This window comes from Oncorhynchus mykiss, chromosome 5 (assembly GCF_057628025.1).
Source record: "Oncorhynchus mykiss isolate SJ-2025 chromosome 5, ASM5762802v1, whole genome shotgun sequence".
In the NCBI taxonomy this organism is placed as follows: Eukaryota; Metazoa; Chordata; class Actinopteri; order Salmoniformes; family Salmonidae; genus Oncorhynchus; species Oncorhynchus mykiss.
The window spans coordinates 1,664,092-1,681,279 of NC_143026.1; the positions used below are offsets into that span (position 1 = coordinate 1,664,092).

A 17,188-nucleotide genomic window follows, 5' to 3' on the forward strand; every position below is an offset into this window, starting at 1 on the left:
GAAAAAAGCTGTCCTTGAAACAGTCATGATATGTTCTTCAAAAGAGAGATCAGAGTCCAGAGTAACGCCGAGGTCCTTCACAGTTTTATTTGAGACGACTGTACAACCATTAAGATACATTTTCAGATTCAACAGAAGATATCTTTGTTTCTTGGGACCTAGAACAAGCATCTCTATTTTGTCCGAGTTTAAAAGTAGAAAGTTTGCAGTCATCTACTTCCTTATGTCTGAAACACATGCTTATAGCGAGGACAATTTTGGGGCTTCACCATGTTTCATTGAAATGTACAGCTGTGTGTCATCCACATAGCAGTGAAAGTTAACATTATGTTTTTGAATGACATCCCCAAGAGGTAAAATATATAGTGAAAACAATAGTGGTCCTAAAACGGAACCTTGAGGAACACCAAAATTTACAGTTGATTTGTCAGAGGACAAACCATTCAGAGACAAACTGATATCTTTCCCGAAAGATAAGATCTAAACCAGGCCAGAACTTGTCCGTGTAGATCAATTTGGGTTTCCAACCTCTCCAAAAGAATGTGGTGTTCGATGGTATCAAAAGCAGCACTAAGGTCTAGGAGCACGAGGACTGATGCAGAGCCTCAGTCTGATGCCGTTAAAAGGTCATTTACCACCTTCACAAGTGCAGTCTCAGTGCTATGATGGGGTCTAAAACCAGACTGAAGCATTTCGTATATATTGTTTGTCTTCAGGAAGGCAGTGAGTTGCTGCGCAACAGCCTTTTCTAAAAATTTTGAGAGGAATGGAAGATTCGATATAGGCCGATAGTTTTTTATATTTTCTGGGTCAAGGTTTGGCTTTTTCAAGAGAGGCTTTATTACTGCCACTTTTAGTGAGTTTGGTACACATCCGGTGGATAGAGAGCCGTTTATTATGTTCAACATAGGAGGGCCAAGCACAGGAAGCAGCTCTTTCAGTAGTTTAGTTGGAATAGGGTCCAGTATGCAGCTTGAAGGTTTAGAGGCCATGATTATTTTCATCATTGTGTCAAGAGATATAGTACTAAAACACTTGAGTGTCTCTCTTGAGCCTAGGACCTGGCAGAGTTGTGCAGACTCAGGACAACTGAGCTTTAAAGGAATACGCAGATTTAAAGAGGAGTCCGTAATTTGCATTCTAATAATCATGATCTTTTCCTCAAAGAAGTTCATGAATTTATTACTGCTGAAGTGAAAGCCATCCTCTCTTGGGGAATGCTGCTTTTTAGTTAGATTTGCGACAGTATCAAAAAGGAATTTCGGATTTTTCTTATTTTCCTCAATTAAGTTGGAAAAATAGGATGATCGAGCAACAGTAAGTGCTCTTCGATTCTGCACGGTACTGTCTTTCCAAGCTAGTCGGAAGACTTCCAGTTTGGTGTGGCGCCATTTCCGTTCCAATTTTCTGGAAGCTTGCTTCAGAGCTCGGGTATTTTCTGTATACCAGGGAGCTAGTTTCTTATGAGAAATGCTTTTAGTTTTTAGGGGTGCAACTGCATCTAGGGTATTGCGCAAGGTTAAATTGAGTTCCTCAGTTAGGTGGTTAACTGATTTTTGTCCTCTGGCGTCCTTGGGTAGACGGAGGGAGTCTGGAAGGACATCAAAGAATCTTTGTGTTGGATGATAGGATGGATGATAGGTCAGCATGTAGGTGGTTCAGTATGCCAGACCCATCACGAGTCCTTCACCACATAGCAGTGATGGATTAGGTTCAGGAGTCCTTCACCACATAGCAGTGATGGATTAGGTTTAGGAGTCCTTCACCACGTAGCCGTGATGGATTAGGTTCAGGAGTCCTTCACCACGTAGCAGTGATGGATTAGGTTCAGGAGTCCTTCACCACATAGCAGTGATGGATTAGGTTCAGGGTCTATATGAGGTGATTACTTTGTATATCTGTTATTATTGTGTTGTTCTTCAGAGCCCCAGGTCTCCAGCCCATTAAGCCCTTCACCATGGTAGCAGTTAAGATGCTGAAGGAAGAAGCATCTGCTGACATGCAGAACGACTTTCAGAGAGAAGCCGCTCTCATGGCTGAGTTTGACCACCCCAACATCGTCAGGCTGCTAGGTGAGTTAGTTTGACCATCCCAACATTGTCAGGATACTAGGTGAGTTAGTTTGACCACCCCAACATTGTCAGGCTGCTAGGTGAGTTAGTTTGATCACCCAAACATGGTCAGGGTACTAGGTGAGTTAGTTAGTTTAACCATCCCAACATTGTCAGGATACTAGGTGAGTTAGTTTGACCACCCCAACATTGTCAGGCTGCTAGGTGAGTTAGTTTGATCACCCAAAAATGGTCAGGGTACTAGGTGAGTTAGTTAGTTTAACTATCCCAACATTGTCAGGATACTAGGTGAGTTAGTTTGACCACCCCAACATTGTCAGAATACTAGGTGAGTTAGTTTGACCACCCCAACATAGTCAGGCTACTAGGTGAGTTAGTTAGTTTGACCACCCCAACATAGTCAGGATACTAGGTGAGTTAGTTAGTTTGACCACCCCAACATGGTTAGGATATTAGGTGAGTTAGGTTGGGGGTGACACTTTGTGTGCGCTGTAGGATAGGGACAAGTCATGCATGTCATGCCGGTCCCCAGAAACCAGTGTCACCAGATTAATTCCATAGTTGCAGTGACACTGTAGTTATTATGGTAACACACTATGTTTACATCAGAAAGGACAGAGGTCACAAAGTATTTGGTTTGTATGCTATGCTACATACACTGGCGTATGTGTGTTCGTGTCCTCTCCTCCAGGTGTGTGTGCGGTGGGGAAGCCCATGTGTCTGATGTTTGAGTACATGTCTTACGGAGACCTGAACGAGTACCTGCGCCGCCGAAGTCCCACCCAGCAACACAGCCTGAGCCAGGCCAGCCTATCAGGACGCAGCTTCTCCTCCGAACTGGAGTTGGGGCCACTGTGCTGCGAAGAACAGCTGTTCATATCCAAGCAGGTGCAACAAAACGTTAATAAACACCATACCAGTCAAAAGTTTGGACACACCTACTCATTCAAGGGTTTTTCACTATTTTTAAAATTTTCTACATTGTAATAGTGAAGACATCACAACTATGAAATAACATATGAAATCATGTAGTAATCAAAAAAGTTTTAAACAAATCAAAATATATTTTAGATTTTGGATTCTAAGTAGCCATCCTTTGCCTTGATGACAGCTTTGCAAACTCTTGGCATTCTCTCAACCAGCTTAACCTGGAATGCTATTCCAACAGTCTTGAAGGAGTTCCCACATATGCTGAGCACTTGATGGCTGCTTTTACTTCACTCTGCAGTTTAACTCATCCTAAACCAGCTCAATTGTTTTGAGGTCGGGTGATTGTGGAGGCCAGGTCATCTGATGGTTAAGTCTGCCTTGAATTCTAAATAAAAAACTGACAGTGTCACTAGCAAAGTGCAATCACACCTCCTCCTCCATGCTTCATAGTTGGAACCACACATGCTGAGATCATCTGTTCACCTACTCTGCGTCTCACAAAGACACGGTGGTTGGAACCAAAAATCTCAAATTTAGAGTCATCAGACCAAAGGATAGATTTCCACCAGTCTAATGTCCATTGTTCGTGTTTCTTGGCCTAATCAAGTCTCTTCTTCTTATTGGTGTCCTTTAGTAGTGGTTTCTTTGCAGCAATTCAACCATGAAGTTCTGATTCACACAGTCTCTTCTGAACCGTTGATGTTGAGATGTGTCTGTTACTTGAACTCGAATTTGGGCTGCAATCTGAGGTGTAGTTAACTCTAATGAACTTATCTTCTGCAGCAGAGGTAACTCTGGGTCTTCCTTTCCTGTGACAGTCCTCATGACAGCCAGGTAACTCTAATGAACTTATCCTCTGCTGCAGAGGTAACTCTGGGTCTTCCTTTCCTGTGGCGGTCCTCATGACAGCCAGGTAACTCTAATGAACCTATCCTCTACAGCAGAGGTAACTCTGGGTCTTCCTTTCCTGTGACAGTCCTCATGACAGCCAGTTTCATCATAGCGCTTGATGGTTTTTGCGACTGCACTTCAAACTTCATGTGATAATGATGGATTGTCGTTTCTCTTTGCTTATTTGAGCTGTTCTTGCCATAATATGGACTTGGTCTTTTACCAAATTGGGCTATCTTCTGTATACCACCTCTACCTTGTCACAAAACGCATTAAGAAGGAAAGATATTCCACAAATGAACTTTTCACAAGGCACACCTGTTAATTGAAATGCATTCCAGGTGACTACCTCATGAAGTTGGTTGAGAGAATGCCAAGAGTGTGCAAAGCTGTCATCAAGGCAAAGGGTGGCTACTTTGAAAAATCTCAAATATAAAATATATTTTGATTTGTTAATCACTTTTTCGGGTTACCACATGTGTTATTTCATAGTGCTGATGTCTTCACTGTTATTCTACAATGTAGAAAATAGAAAAAGAAAAGAAAAACCCTTTAATGAGTAGGTGTGTCCAAACTTTTGACTGGTACTGAAAGTATTACATTTTTTATTTAATTCAACATTACAATACAGACAGTAGAAATGTTAATATTGTTAGCATTTCCCATAGAAAACATGACACACTTAGCTGCCATGCTAACAGAGAGTATTAGGCTAATTGTAGGGAACTGTTAGCATTTCCCATAGAAAACATGACACACTTAGCTGCCATGCTAACAGAGAGTATTAGGCTAATTGTAGGGAACTGTTAGCATTTCCCATAGAAAACATGACACACTTAGCTGCCATGCTAACAGAGAGTATTAGGCTAATTGTAGGGAACTGTTAGCATTTCCCATAGAAAACATGACACACTTAGCTGCCATGCTAACAGAGAGTATTAGGCTAATTGTAGGGAACTGTTAGCATTTCCCATAGAAAACATGACACACTTAGCTGCCATGCTAACAGAGAGTATTAGGCTAATTGTAGGGAACTGTTAGCATTTCCCATAGAAAACATGACACACTTAGCTGCCATGCTAACAGAGAGTATTAGGCTAATTGTAGGGAACTGTTAGCATTTCCCATAGAAAACATGACACACTTAGCTGCCATGCTAACAGAGAGTATTAGGCTAATTGTAGGGAACTGTTAGCATTTTCCGTATAAAAACATGTGAAACTTAGCTGTGATGCTTATACTAGATTACCAACAAAAACAGTTATTACTAAAACAGGAAACTTTTAGGATTTCCCACATGAAAACAAGAGACATCAAGCCATCAAGCCAACACTAGCTGGGCATGAACAGTTGTATATTTTCATGACGGCTAATGCTACCAAGCTAACTATTGGTTTCCCATTCTCTTCGCCAGGTTGCGGCGGGCATGGCATACCTATCGGAACGGAAGTTCGTCCACCGCGACCTGGCCACCCGGAACTGCCTCGTAGGAGAAGAGATGGTGGTTAAGATCGCCGACTTCGGTTTATCCAGAAACATCTACTCTGCTGACTACTACAAGGCCAATGAGAACGATGCTATCCCCATCCGCTGGATGCCCCCGGAGTCCATCTTCTACAACCGTTACACCACGGAGTCGGACGTGTGGGCCTACGGGGTCCTTCTCTGGGAGATCTTCTCCCACGGCATGCAGCCTTACTACGGCATGGCCCATGAAGAGGTCATCTACTACGTTAGAGACGGCCACATCTTGGCCTGCCCTGAGAACTGTCCTGTAGAACTGTTCAATCTGATGAGACTGTGTTGGAGCGGACACCCCACAGACAGACCCAGCTTCAGTAGTATCCATCGTATCCTGGAACGGATTCACGAGCAGACGCTGAGACCGGCCATGCCGACGCCAGAGTTAAGGCCCACTCTATCCACCCTGCCAACCTTGCCTGCCTTGCCTAACCTATCTCCCTTTTCCCCCCACCCTGCCCTGTGCCCTGTGCCCGGGGCCATAGCCAATTGATTGATACGGCAAGCTGCCAGGCATTTACTCAAATGTACAGTCATTAGTGATTTTAATAGATCCTGTCCCTCCCCAGAGCTAAAATCTCTGGATCCTGTCTCGTCTCAGACTCAAATAATGTTGGTCAGGACAGGGAGCATCATTGTTCATATCCACTGATTCATGGTGAAGAAGACCAGCGATAGTAGAAATGAATGTTGTTGGTCAGGACAGGGGCAGCAGACTGATGAAATGACATGAACTAAGTATAGTGCCAAGACAACTGGATATTTAGGAGAGGCTGATATCGGAGAGGAAGTCGTGATTACGAGCTGTTAATCCTCCACTGCTTTCCCTCAAACTGACATCTGCTTCACTGGTTCACTTCTGTTTCAAACTGATTCACTGCTTCAAACGGGTTCACTTCTGTTTCAAACTGATTCACTGCTTCAAACTGGTTCACTTCTGTTTCAAACGGATTCACTGCTTCACCTCTCCCATGCCTGGAAACAATATTTTAGAAACAATCACCTGATAAAGTCCAAGAAACAGAGCTGCAGCTGAACAGAGACCGTGTTAATCCACATGTAACTCATTGCCCATACTCTATATAAACGTGAATGTTTCTACTGTGAAGTAAGCCATGGGAATATGCATCCATTCAGCTGCCACATCTGTGAGCTCAAAGCTGACTAGAAGGGTATCATTAGAGGCAGATTACAGACGTTAGAGAGCTAATGTACAGATAGTACAGTCAATTCATTCAGTACTTCACTAGTACAGTCAATTCATTCAGTACTTCACGAGTACAGTCAATTCATTCAGTACTTCACTAGTACAGTCAATTCATTCAGTACTTCACTAGTACAGTCAATTCATTCAGTACTTAACTAGTAGAGTCAATTTATTCAGTACATAACTAGTACAGTCAATTCATTCAGTACATAACTAGTACAGTCAATTCATTCAGTACATCATTTAAACATACTGACAATATGCCATCAAATAGGCTCAGCATATTCCAGCAGCGATATTTATATATATATATATATATATATATTGTAGGTTTAGCTTATTTTTAGACAAATAGCTATTCCACTTTTGGGCATTCTCATTATGTTGTACTATTGATCCTTTTTTAATCTTGTATACTTTATCGACACATTTAGATAGAATGATTCTTATAGACTTGAGCACAGCTTTCTGTGTTGACTGGGTAGTGGTCATTCTAGGTTAACAACGGTCCGTTTGAAATGCATTGCAACAAATGTCTTCTAATAAGCTGTTTGAATTCTTATGTGAATTTCTGGAGATTTGTTGGGTGTTGTGTTGGTTGTGGTGTTGAGTTGGATATTGGTTTGTGAAGAGTGTCAATTATTATTTTAAGTTACATTAAACGTGTGTGATCATCAGCACAACATTGATTTATATGATCAATTAACGAAAATTTTTTAAACCCCTTGTGACCTTTTTAAAATGTGTGGTTCGATAACGATTGTTTCAATAGAACCGTTTTTGCTCATCTCACATAAACAATGATCCATAAGCCCATGTAGTGTAGACACATCAACCCTTTACTAGCAGTATAAAGAACCCTTATTTCTGAGACTGTGTCCCAAATGGCACGTTATTCCCTACGTAGTGCACTGAATAGGGAATGGGATATAATTTGATTCCCTACATAGTGCACTGAATAGGGAATGAGGTGTAATTTGATTCCCTACATAGTGCACTGAATAGGGAATGAGGTGTAATTTGATTCCCTACATAGTGCACTGAATAGGGAATGGGGTATAATTTAATTCCCTACATAGTGCACTGAATAGGGAATGAGGTGTAATTTGATTCCCTACACAGTGCACTGAATAGGGAATGGGGTATAATTTGATTCCCTACATAGTGCACTGAATAGGGATGAGGTGTAATTTGATTCCCTACATAGTGCACTGAATAGGGAATGAGGTGTAATTTGATTCCCTACATAGTGCACTGAATAGGGAATGAGGTGTAATTTGATTCCCTACATAGTGCACTGAATAGGGAATGAGGTGTAATTTGATTCCCTACATAGTGCACTGAATAGGGATGAGGTGTAATTTGATTCCCTACATAGTGCACTGAATAGGGAATGAGGTGTAATTTGATTCCCTACATAGTGCACTGAATAGGGATGAGGTGTAATTTGATTCCCTACATAGTGCACTGAATAGGGAATGAGGTGTAATTTGATTCCCTACATAGTGCACTGAATAGGGAATGAGGTGTAATTTGATTCCCTACATAGTGCACTGAATAGGGAATGAGGTGTAATTTGATTCCCTACATAGTGCACTGAATAGGGAATGAGGTGTAATTTGATTCCCTACATAGTGCACTGAATAGGGAATGAGGTGTAATTTGATTCCCTAGTAAATCATAATTGTTGTATCGGTCAACATGTTTGTTACAGGTCTTGTATGATAGATGGCACTGTTTCACCACAATCACCCTCCGTTCAATAAACCTTTGGTCCATAAAGAAAGTCTAGGGCACATAATTGTTCCAGCATGTGCTCTTTCTCTGAAGTGAACATAGACAACGTGGACACAATAGAACTCTTTACCAAACCAACACACAGGATTCACCACCTCCATCAGACAAACCAACATAAATGTTCCTCTAATGATTTTAACAGTTTGCAAATAAACTGGATTCAGAAAGTGAAGAAAAAGGCAACATGCTCAACCATGAGGAATCATTTACTGGAGTTTCTAGCTCTCCGTCGGTTCCCACTGTTCCCACCGCTCTCTGTCGGTTCCCACCGTTCCCACCGCTTGTTAGCTAGCTGAACTTCCAAGTGTCTTGACTAGTTAGTGGACTAACGGTACCACTGGTGTAGTTAGCAACCTCTTGGCTAAACCTCCATCCGGTTTGTTTGGCAGTGCTGTTTCTTCAGCACGTTACCCCACCATTCAAACACCTTTAACCTCGAGTTACTTGGTTTACACACCACGTCTGCACTTGGTTTCTCATGCTACGGCTCGACTAGCTGGCTATCATCACTCAGGCTAATTATCTAGCATCCCTGTTGGCTCTACTTTAATAATACCGCCACCCTGGTAAATAAAGCTTTCTGGTTCTGCTTCCCTGGCTCCTGGGGTACACTCCATTCTGGATTTACAGCATCTCAACAAGCATCTGAGAGTCTACACATTTCAAATGCCAAAGCATTGCATGCTGTCAGATTGGAACACGTGGTTCACCACAGTAAAGCTTAAGAAGTTTATCCTGCAGGAGATATCTAATGTTTCCCTTCAGGGGCATAGCCTACGAATATCTCACCTTACCATTCGGTCTGCCCCTTGACCCACGGACATTCACCAACTGTGCCGAAGCCCCCCTAGCCCCCCTACAGGAGAGAGGCTTAAGAGTCCTGACGTACATCGATGACTGGTTGATCTGGACATTTTGGCTCAGGCAACGGAGCACACAGCCCAGCTGTTGTCGCACCTGCTTGCTCTAGGCTTCAGGATAAGTTGTGCCAAAGGCTTGCTCTTACCAACCCAGCAGAAAATGATTAGGGGATTGTCTCTGGACTCCGTAGCCTGTCGAGCAGCCCTCACCATAGAGAGAGCCACGGCTTTTCGCCACTTTCTCTGTGTTTTGCCTGGAAACATCAGTCACGTGTCTTCACAGGCAATCAGTGTGTTTTACAAGTGTCCCATAGTGAGGTGTCGAACCGGGTGGACTGAAAGAGAACTTTGGGTTATGGTGTGTAACCCCGGTTCTCTGAAGGAGTTCAGGGAGACATCCCACCAGATCTCTTGTAAGACTCATGTAAGAGGTAGTTCTTAGAATGAGGAAACCAGAGCAGTGCAGGGTGTTATATAGACAAGAGGGGTATACACCCACAAACTCTGATTGGCCTGTTAAAACATTTCCTTTCCTTGTTGATTAACTTTGAAAAAAATCTACCAGTCAAGTTTGGACACCAACTGATTCAAGTTGTTCCTTTTTCTTTTTACTATTCTCTACATTGTAGAATAATAGCGAAGACATCAAAACTATGAAATAACACATATGGAATCATGTAGTAACCAAAACAAGTGTTAAACAAATTAATATATATTTGATATTCTTCAAAGTAGCCATCCTTTGCCTTGATGACAGCTTTGTTACACACGCTTGGCATTCTCTCAACCAGCTTCATGAGGTCATCACCTGGAATGCATTTCAATTAACAGGTGTGCCTTGTGAAAAGTTAATTTGTGGAATACCTTTCCTTCTTAATGCGTTTGAGCCAATCAGTTGTGTTGTGACAAGGTAGGGGTGGTATACAGAAGATAGCTCTATTTGGTAAAAGACCAAGTCCATATTATGGCAAAAACAGCTCAAATAAGCAAAGAGAAACGATAGTCCATCATTACTTTAAGACATGAAGGTCAGTCAATCGGGAACATTTCAAGAACTTTGATAGTTTCTTCAAGTGCAGTCGTAAAAACCATCAAGCGCTATGATGAAACTGGCACTCATGAGGACCGCCACAGGAAAGGAAGACCCTGAATTACCTCTGCTGTTGAGGATAAGTTCATTAGAGTTACCAGCCTCAAATTTCAGCCCAAATAAATGCTTCACAGAGTTCAAGTAACAGACACATTTCCACATCAACTGTTCAGAGGTCGAATTGCTGCAAAGAAACCACAACTTAAGGACACCAATAAGAAGAGACTTGCTTGGGCCAAGAAACGCAAGCGATGGAAATTTGTCCTTTGGTCTGAGTCCAAATTTGAGATTTATTTGTTCCAACCACAATGCTTTCGGAAAGTATTCCGATCCCTTGCCTTTTACAATTTTTTTTTAACGTTACAGACTTATTCTAAAATTGTTTTTCCCCTTCATCAATCAACGTATATACCCCATAATGACAAAGCAAAAAAACTTTTTTAAATATTTTAGCAAATGTAAAAATAAAAATAAATGAAATATCACATTTACATAAATATTCAGACCCTTTACTCAGTACTTTGTTGAAGCACCTTTGGTGTCGATTATAGCCTCAAGTCTTCTTGGGTATAAAGCTACAAGCTTGGCACACCTGTATTTGGAGAGTTACTCCCATTCTTCTCTTCAGATCCTGTCAAGCTCTGTCAGGTTGAATGGGGAGCGTATCTGCACAGCTATTTTCAGGTCTCTCCAGAGATGTTCGATCAGGTTCAAGTCCAGGCTCTGGCTGGGCCACTCAAGAACATTCAGAGACTTGTCCCGAAGCCACTCCTGCGTCGTCTTGGCTGTGTGCTTAGGGTTGTTGCCCCAGTCTGAAATCCTGCGTGCTCCGGAGAAGATTTCCTCAAGGATCTCTCTGTACTTTGCTCCATTCATCTTTCCCTCAATCCTGACTAGTTTCACAATCCCTGCAGCTGAAAAACATCCCCACATTATGATGCTTCCACCACCATGCTTCACTGTATTTGTATTTTGTATGTATTATGGATCCCCATTATTTCCTGCCAAAGCAGCAGTTGCTCTTCCTGGGGTCCAGAAAATTAAGGCAGTTTATACTATTTTAAAACATTACAATACATTCACATGTTTCACAAAACACTGTGTGCCCTCAGGCCTCTACTCCACCACTACCACATACCTACAGTACTAAATCCATGTGTATGTATAGTGCATATGTTATTGTGTGTGTGTGTGTGTGTGTGCCAAGGTTTGTGTTGCTTCACAGTCCCTGCTGTTCCATAAGGTGTTTTTTAATCAGTTTTTTTAAATCTAATTTTAATGCTTGCATGAGTTACTTGATGTGGAATAGAGTTCCATGTAGTCATGGCTCTATGTAGTACTGTGTGCCTCCCATAGTCTGCTCTGGACTTGGGGACTGTGAAGAGACCTCTTGTGGAAAGTCTTGTGGGGTATGTATGGGTGTCTGAGCTGTGTGCCAGTAGTTTAGACAGACAGCTCGGTGCATTCAACATGTCAATACCTCTCATAAATAAAAGTAGTGATTAGGTCAATCTCTTCCACTTTCAGCCAGGAGAGACATGCATATTATTAATATTAGCTCTCTGTGTACATCCAAGGGCCAGCCATTATGCCCTGTTCTGAATCAATTGCAATTTGTCCTTTTTTGTGGCACCTGACCACATGACTGAACAGTAGTCCAGGTGCGACAAAACTAGGGCCTGTAGGACCTGCCTTGTTGATAGTGTTGATAAGAAGGCAGAGCATAGCTTTATTATAGAGAGACAGACTTATCCCCATCTTAGCTACTACTGCATCAATATGTTTTCACCATGACAGTTTACAATCTAGGGTTACTCCAAGCAGCTTAGTCATACCAACTTGCTCAATTTCCACATTATTTATTACAAGATTTAGTTGAGGTTTAGTGAGTGTTTTGTTCCAAATACAATGATTTTAGTTTTGGAAATATTTAGGGCTAACTTATTCCTCGCCACCCACTCTGAAACTAACTGCATTTCTTTGTTGAGTGTTGCAGTCATTTTAGTCGCTGTAGTAGCTGACATGTATAGTGTTGAGTCTGCATACAGACACTCTGGCTTTACTCAAAGTCAGAGGCATGTCGTTAGTAAAAATTGAAAAAGCAAGGGACCTAGACAGCTGCCCTGGGGATTTCCTGATTCTAACTGGATTATGTTTGAGAGGCTTCCATTAACTTCTTATGGTATGGGGGACGCTTGCGTTCCACTTGGCCAAAAGCCAGGGAAAATGCAGCGCGGTAAATTCAAATAAAATTATATAAAAATCTAACTTTCATTAAATCACACATGTAAGATACTAAATTAAAGCTACACTCGTTGTGAATCCAGCCAACATGTCAGATTTTAAAAAGGATTTTCGGCGAAAGCACAAGAAGCTATTATCTGATGATAGCACAACAGTAAACAAAGAGGGTAGCATATTTCAACCCTGCAGGCGCTACACAAAACGCAGAAATAAAATATAGAACATGCCTTACCTTTGACGAGCTTCTTCTGTTGGCACTCCAATATATCCCATAAACATCACAATTGGTCCATTTGTTCGATTAATTCCGTCCATATATATCCAAAATGTCAATTTATTTGATGCGTTTGATCCAGAAAAAAACAGCTTCCATATTGCGCAACGTCACTACAAAATATTTCAAAAGTTGCCTGTAAACTTTGCCAAAACATTTCAAACTACTTTTGTAATACAACTTTAGGTATTTTTAACCGTTAATAACGTTGAAGACAGGTCTATCTGTGTTCAATACAGGAAGACAACAAACCAAGCTACTTTTCAAGTCTTGCGCAACTCTCAACAGTGTTACGCAGTTCCTAGATGGCCTTACTTCTTCATTGCACAAATGAATAACCTCAACCAAATTCCAAAGACTGGTGACATCCAGTGGAAGCGGTAGGAACTGAAAACAAGTTCCTAAGAAATATTGTTTCCCAATGAGACCTCAGTGAACAGAATAATTCTGAACGGTTTTGCCTGCTACATAAGTTATGTAATACTCACAGACATGATTCAAACAAACTTCAAAGTGTTTCCTATCCAAATCTACTAATAATATGCGTATCTTATATTCTTGGCATGAGTAGCAGGAAGTTGAAATTGGGCACGCTATTTAACCAAAAGTGAAAATGCTGCCCCTTATACCTTAAGAAGTTGAAGAACACCTTCTATGTTCTGTTAGACATGTAACTCTTTATCAGCATTATAGCAGGGGGTGTAAAGCCATAACACATATGTTTTTCCAGCAGCAGACTATGATCAATAATGCCAAAAGCTGCACGGAAGTCAAACAAGACAGACCCCACAATCATTTTGTCATCAATTTCTCTCAGCCAATCATCAGTAATTTGTGAAAGTGCTGTGCTTGTTGAGTGTCCTTCCCTATAAGCATGCTGAAATTTTGTTGTCTATTTGTTTACTGTAAAATATCATTGTATCTGGTCAAACACTATTTTTTCCAGAGTTTTACTAAGGGTTGGTAACAGGCTGATTGGTCGGCTATTTGAGCCAGTAAAGGTGGCTTTACTCTTCTTGGGTAGTGGAATGACTTTAGCTTCCCTCCAGGCCTGAGGGCACACACTCTCTAGTAGGCTTAAATAATTAAACATTATCAAGCATTTCACACATATTATCCAGATACTGACTGTTAGCACTTGGTGGTCTATAGCAGCTTCCCACAAAAATGGTCTTTAGGTGAGGCAGATGTTTCTCACCATAGAGCTGCCTATGATGACAGCTGGTGATGTTGAATGGGCCGGTCTCTCAGGCAGCCTCACGGTCTGGTGAGGGTGGGAGCTCCGAGGATCTGAACCGAGGTAGAAGCCACCGGAGAGGGAGACAGAGCTGAGGACGAAGACACAGGTACCTCCGGATCCATCTTCATTGGGAAGCCACCAAGGAAGAAGGCACCGGAACCTCTGGATCCAGGGAGGAAAAGCTGTTTCTGGTCTGTGCCAGTTCCGGGCTCAACATCTCCATGGAGACCCCATTGCCAGGGGACGCCTTCTCCGACATCCGCTGCGAGTGACGTATCTCCATGGCTGGTCGAGATCAGCTCCATTCTCCAGGAAAGGGGGAAACCCCTTCGGGGATGGAACCCTGCCGAGGACCGGCCAGTCGGCTGTGGAGAGCCAATACGGCGCCTAAACTTCCTCCAGACCAGAGCAGCGTCTGGCTACTGGGGAGGAAGAAAAAAAAAAGTTGGCGGGCGTCGGTTCTCCAGTAGCTTGTGAAGGTTTGCTACCTACTTGCTAAGACTAGCCACTTCACTCCTGTAGTCCTCCATAAGCAAGCAGTTGCAACATTGAAAATCAGCACGGTCCACATTGTCCTGGAAAAAAGCAAAGTAAACGTACCTCCTGCAACGTTGGAAAGGTTCAATAGCGGCCTCATTTTGAGATCGCCGAGCCAGCTAGACTAGCTGGGCTTTCGCGTCTCTCCCCCTATACGGAATCTGGCAGGATCCTGGGACAGATAGCAGTTCTCACAGCAGTATGACCTGGTCACGGATCAACACAGTTTTGTGTATTCTGGACCAGGATCAGTCAATATGGGGGAGAAACCCTGTGTATTCTGAACAATAATCAGTCAATATGGGGGAGAAACCCTGTGTATTCTGGACCAGGATCAGTCAATATGAGGAAGGAGAAACCCTGTGTATTCTGAACCAGGATCAGTCAATATGGGGAGGGAGAAACCCTGTGTATTCTGGACCAGGATCAATCAATATGAGGGAGAGCCCCCGTATATTCTGAACCAGGATCAGTCAATATAAGGGAGAAACCCTGTGTATTCTGGACCAGGATCAGTCAATATGGGGAGGGAGAAACCCTGTGTATTCTGGACCAGGATCAGTCAATATGGGGAGGGAGAAACCCTGTGTATTCTGAACCAGGATCAGTCAATATGTGGAGGGAGAAACCCTGTGTATTCTGGACCAGAATCAGTCAACATGGGGAGGGAGAAACCCCGTGTATTCTGGACCAGGATCAGTCAATATGAGGGAGAAACCCTGTGTATTCTGGACCAGGATCAGTCAATATGGGGAGGGAGAAACCCTGTGTATTCTGGACCAGGATCAGTCAATATGGGGAGGGAGAAACGCTGTGTATTCTGGACCAGGATCAGTCAATATGGGGAGGGAGAAACGCTGTGTATTCTGGACCAGAATCAGTCAATATGGGGAGGGAGAAACCCTGTGTATTCTGAACCAGGATCAGTCAATATGAGGAGGGAGAAACCCTGTGTATTCTGGACCAGAATCAGTCAATATGGGGAGGGAGAAACCCTGTGTATTCTGAACCAGGATCAGTCAATATGTGGAGGGAGAAACCCTGTGTATTCTGGACCAGGATCAGGTATCAGTCAATATGGGGAGGGAGAAATGCTGTGTATTCTGAACCAGGATCAGTCAATATGGGGAGGGAGTAACCCTGTGTATTCTGGACCAGGATCAATCAATATGAGGGAGAACCCCCGTATATTCTGAACCAGGATCAGTCAATATGAGGGAGAAACCCTGTGTATTCTGGACCAGGATCAGTCAATATGGGGAGGGAGAAACCCTGTGTATTCTGAACCAGGATCAGTCAATATGTGGAGGGAGAAACCCTGTGTATTCTGAACCAGGATCAGTCAATATGGGGAGGGAGAAACCCTGTGTATTCTGGACCAGGATCAGTCAATATGAGGGAGAAACCCTGTGTATTCTGGACCAGGATCAGGTATCAGTCAATATGGAGAGTGAGAAACCCTGTGTATTCTGGACCAGGATCAGTCAATATGAGGAGGGAGAAACCCTGTGTATTCTGGACCAGAATCAGTCAATATGGGGAGGGAGAAACCCTGTGTATTCTGGACCAGGATCAGTCAATATGAGGAGGGAGAAACCCTGTGTATTCTGGACCAGGATCAGTCAATATGGGGAGGGAGAAACGCTGTATATTCTGGACCAGGACCAGTCAATATGAGGAGGGAGAAACCCTGTGTATTCTGGACCAGGATCAATCAATATGAGGGAGAACCCCCGTGTATTCTGAACCAGGATCAGTCAATATGTGGAGGGAGAACCCTGTGTATTCTGAACCAGGATCAGTCAATATGGGGAGGGAGAAACCCTATGTATTCTGAACCAGGATCAGGTATCAGTCAATATGGAGAGTGAGAAACCCTGTGTATTCTGGACCAGGATCAGTCAATATGAGGAGGGAGAAACCCTGTGTATTCTGGACTAGGATCAGTCAATATGGGGAGGGAGAAACCCTGTGTATTCTGGACCAGGATCAGTCAATATGAGGAGGGAGAAACCCTGTGTATTCTGGACCAGGATCAATCAATATGAGGGAGAACCCCCTTGTATTCTGAACCAGGATCAGTCAATGTTAGGAGGGAGAATCCCTGTGTATTCTGAACCAGGATCAGTCAATGTTAGGAGGGAGAATCCCTGTGTATTCTGAACCAGGATCAGGTATCAGTCAATATGGGGAGGGAGAAACCCTGTGTATTCTGGACCAGGATCAGGTATCAGTCAATATGGGGGAGAAGCCCTGTGTATTCTGGACCAGGATCAGTCAATATGAGGGAGAAACCCTGTGTATTCTGAACCAGGATCAGTCAATATGTGGAGGGAGAACCCTGTGTATTCTGAACCAGGATCAGTCAATATGAGGAGGGAGAAACCCTGTGTATTCTGGACTAGGATCAGTCAATATGGGGAGGGAGAAACCCTGTGTATTCTGGACCAGGATCAGTCAATATGAGGAGGAAGAAACCCTGTGTATTCTGGACCAGGATCAATCAATATGAGGGAGAACCCCCT

General features: G+C 42.9%; 1 protein-coding gene across 1 annotated transcript in view; it reads left to right on the forward strand.

The window, feature by feature from the left end:
* Positions 1–7,304, forward strand: part of musk (muscle, skeletal, receptor tyrosine kinase) — a 64,805-nt gene extending 57,501 nt beyond the window's left edge. The window contains exons 16-18 of the mRNA XM_090236600.1: positions 1,924–2,072; positions 2,764–2,960; positions 5,308–7,304. Coding sequence (XP_090092726.1) covers positions 1,924–2,072; positions 2,764–2,960; positions 5,308–5,907 — 946 coding nt within the window. The 3' untranslated portion in view covers positions 5,908–7,304. The remainder of the gene's footprint in view (positions 1–1,923; positions 2,073–2,763; positions 2,961–5,307) is intronic.
* Positions 7,305–17,188: the final 9,884 nt, after the last annotated feature.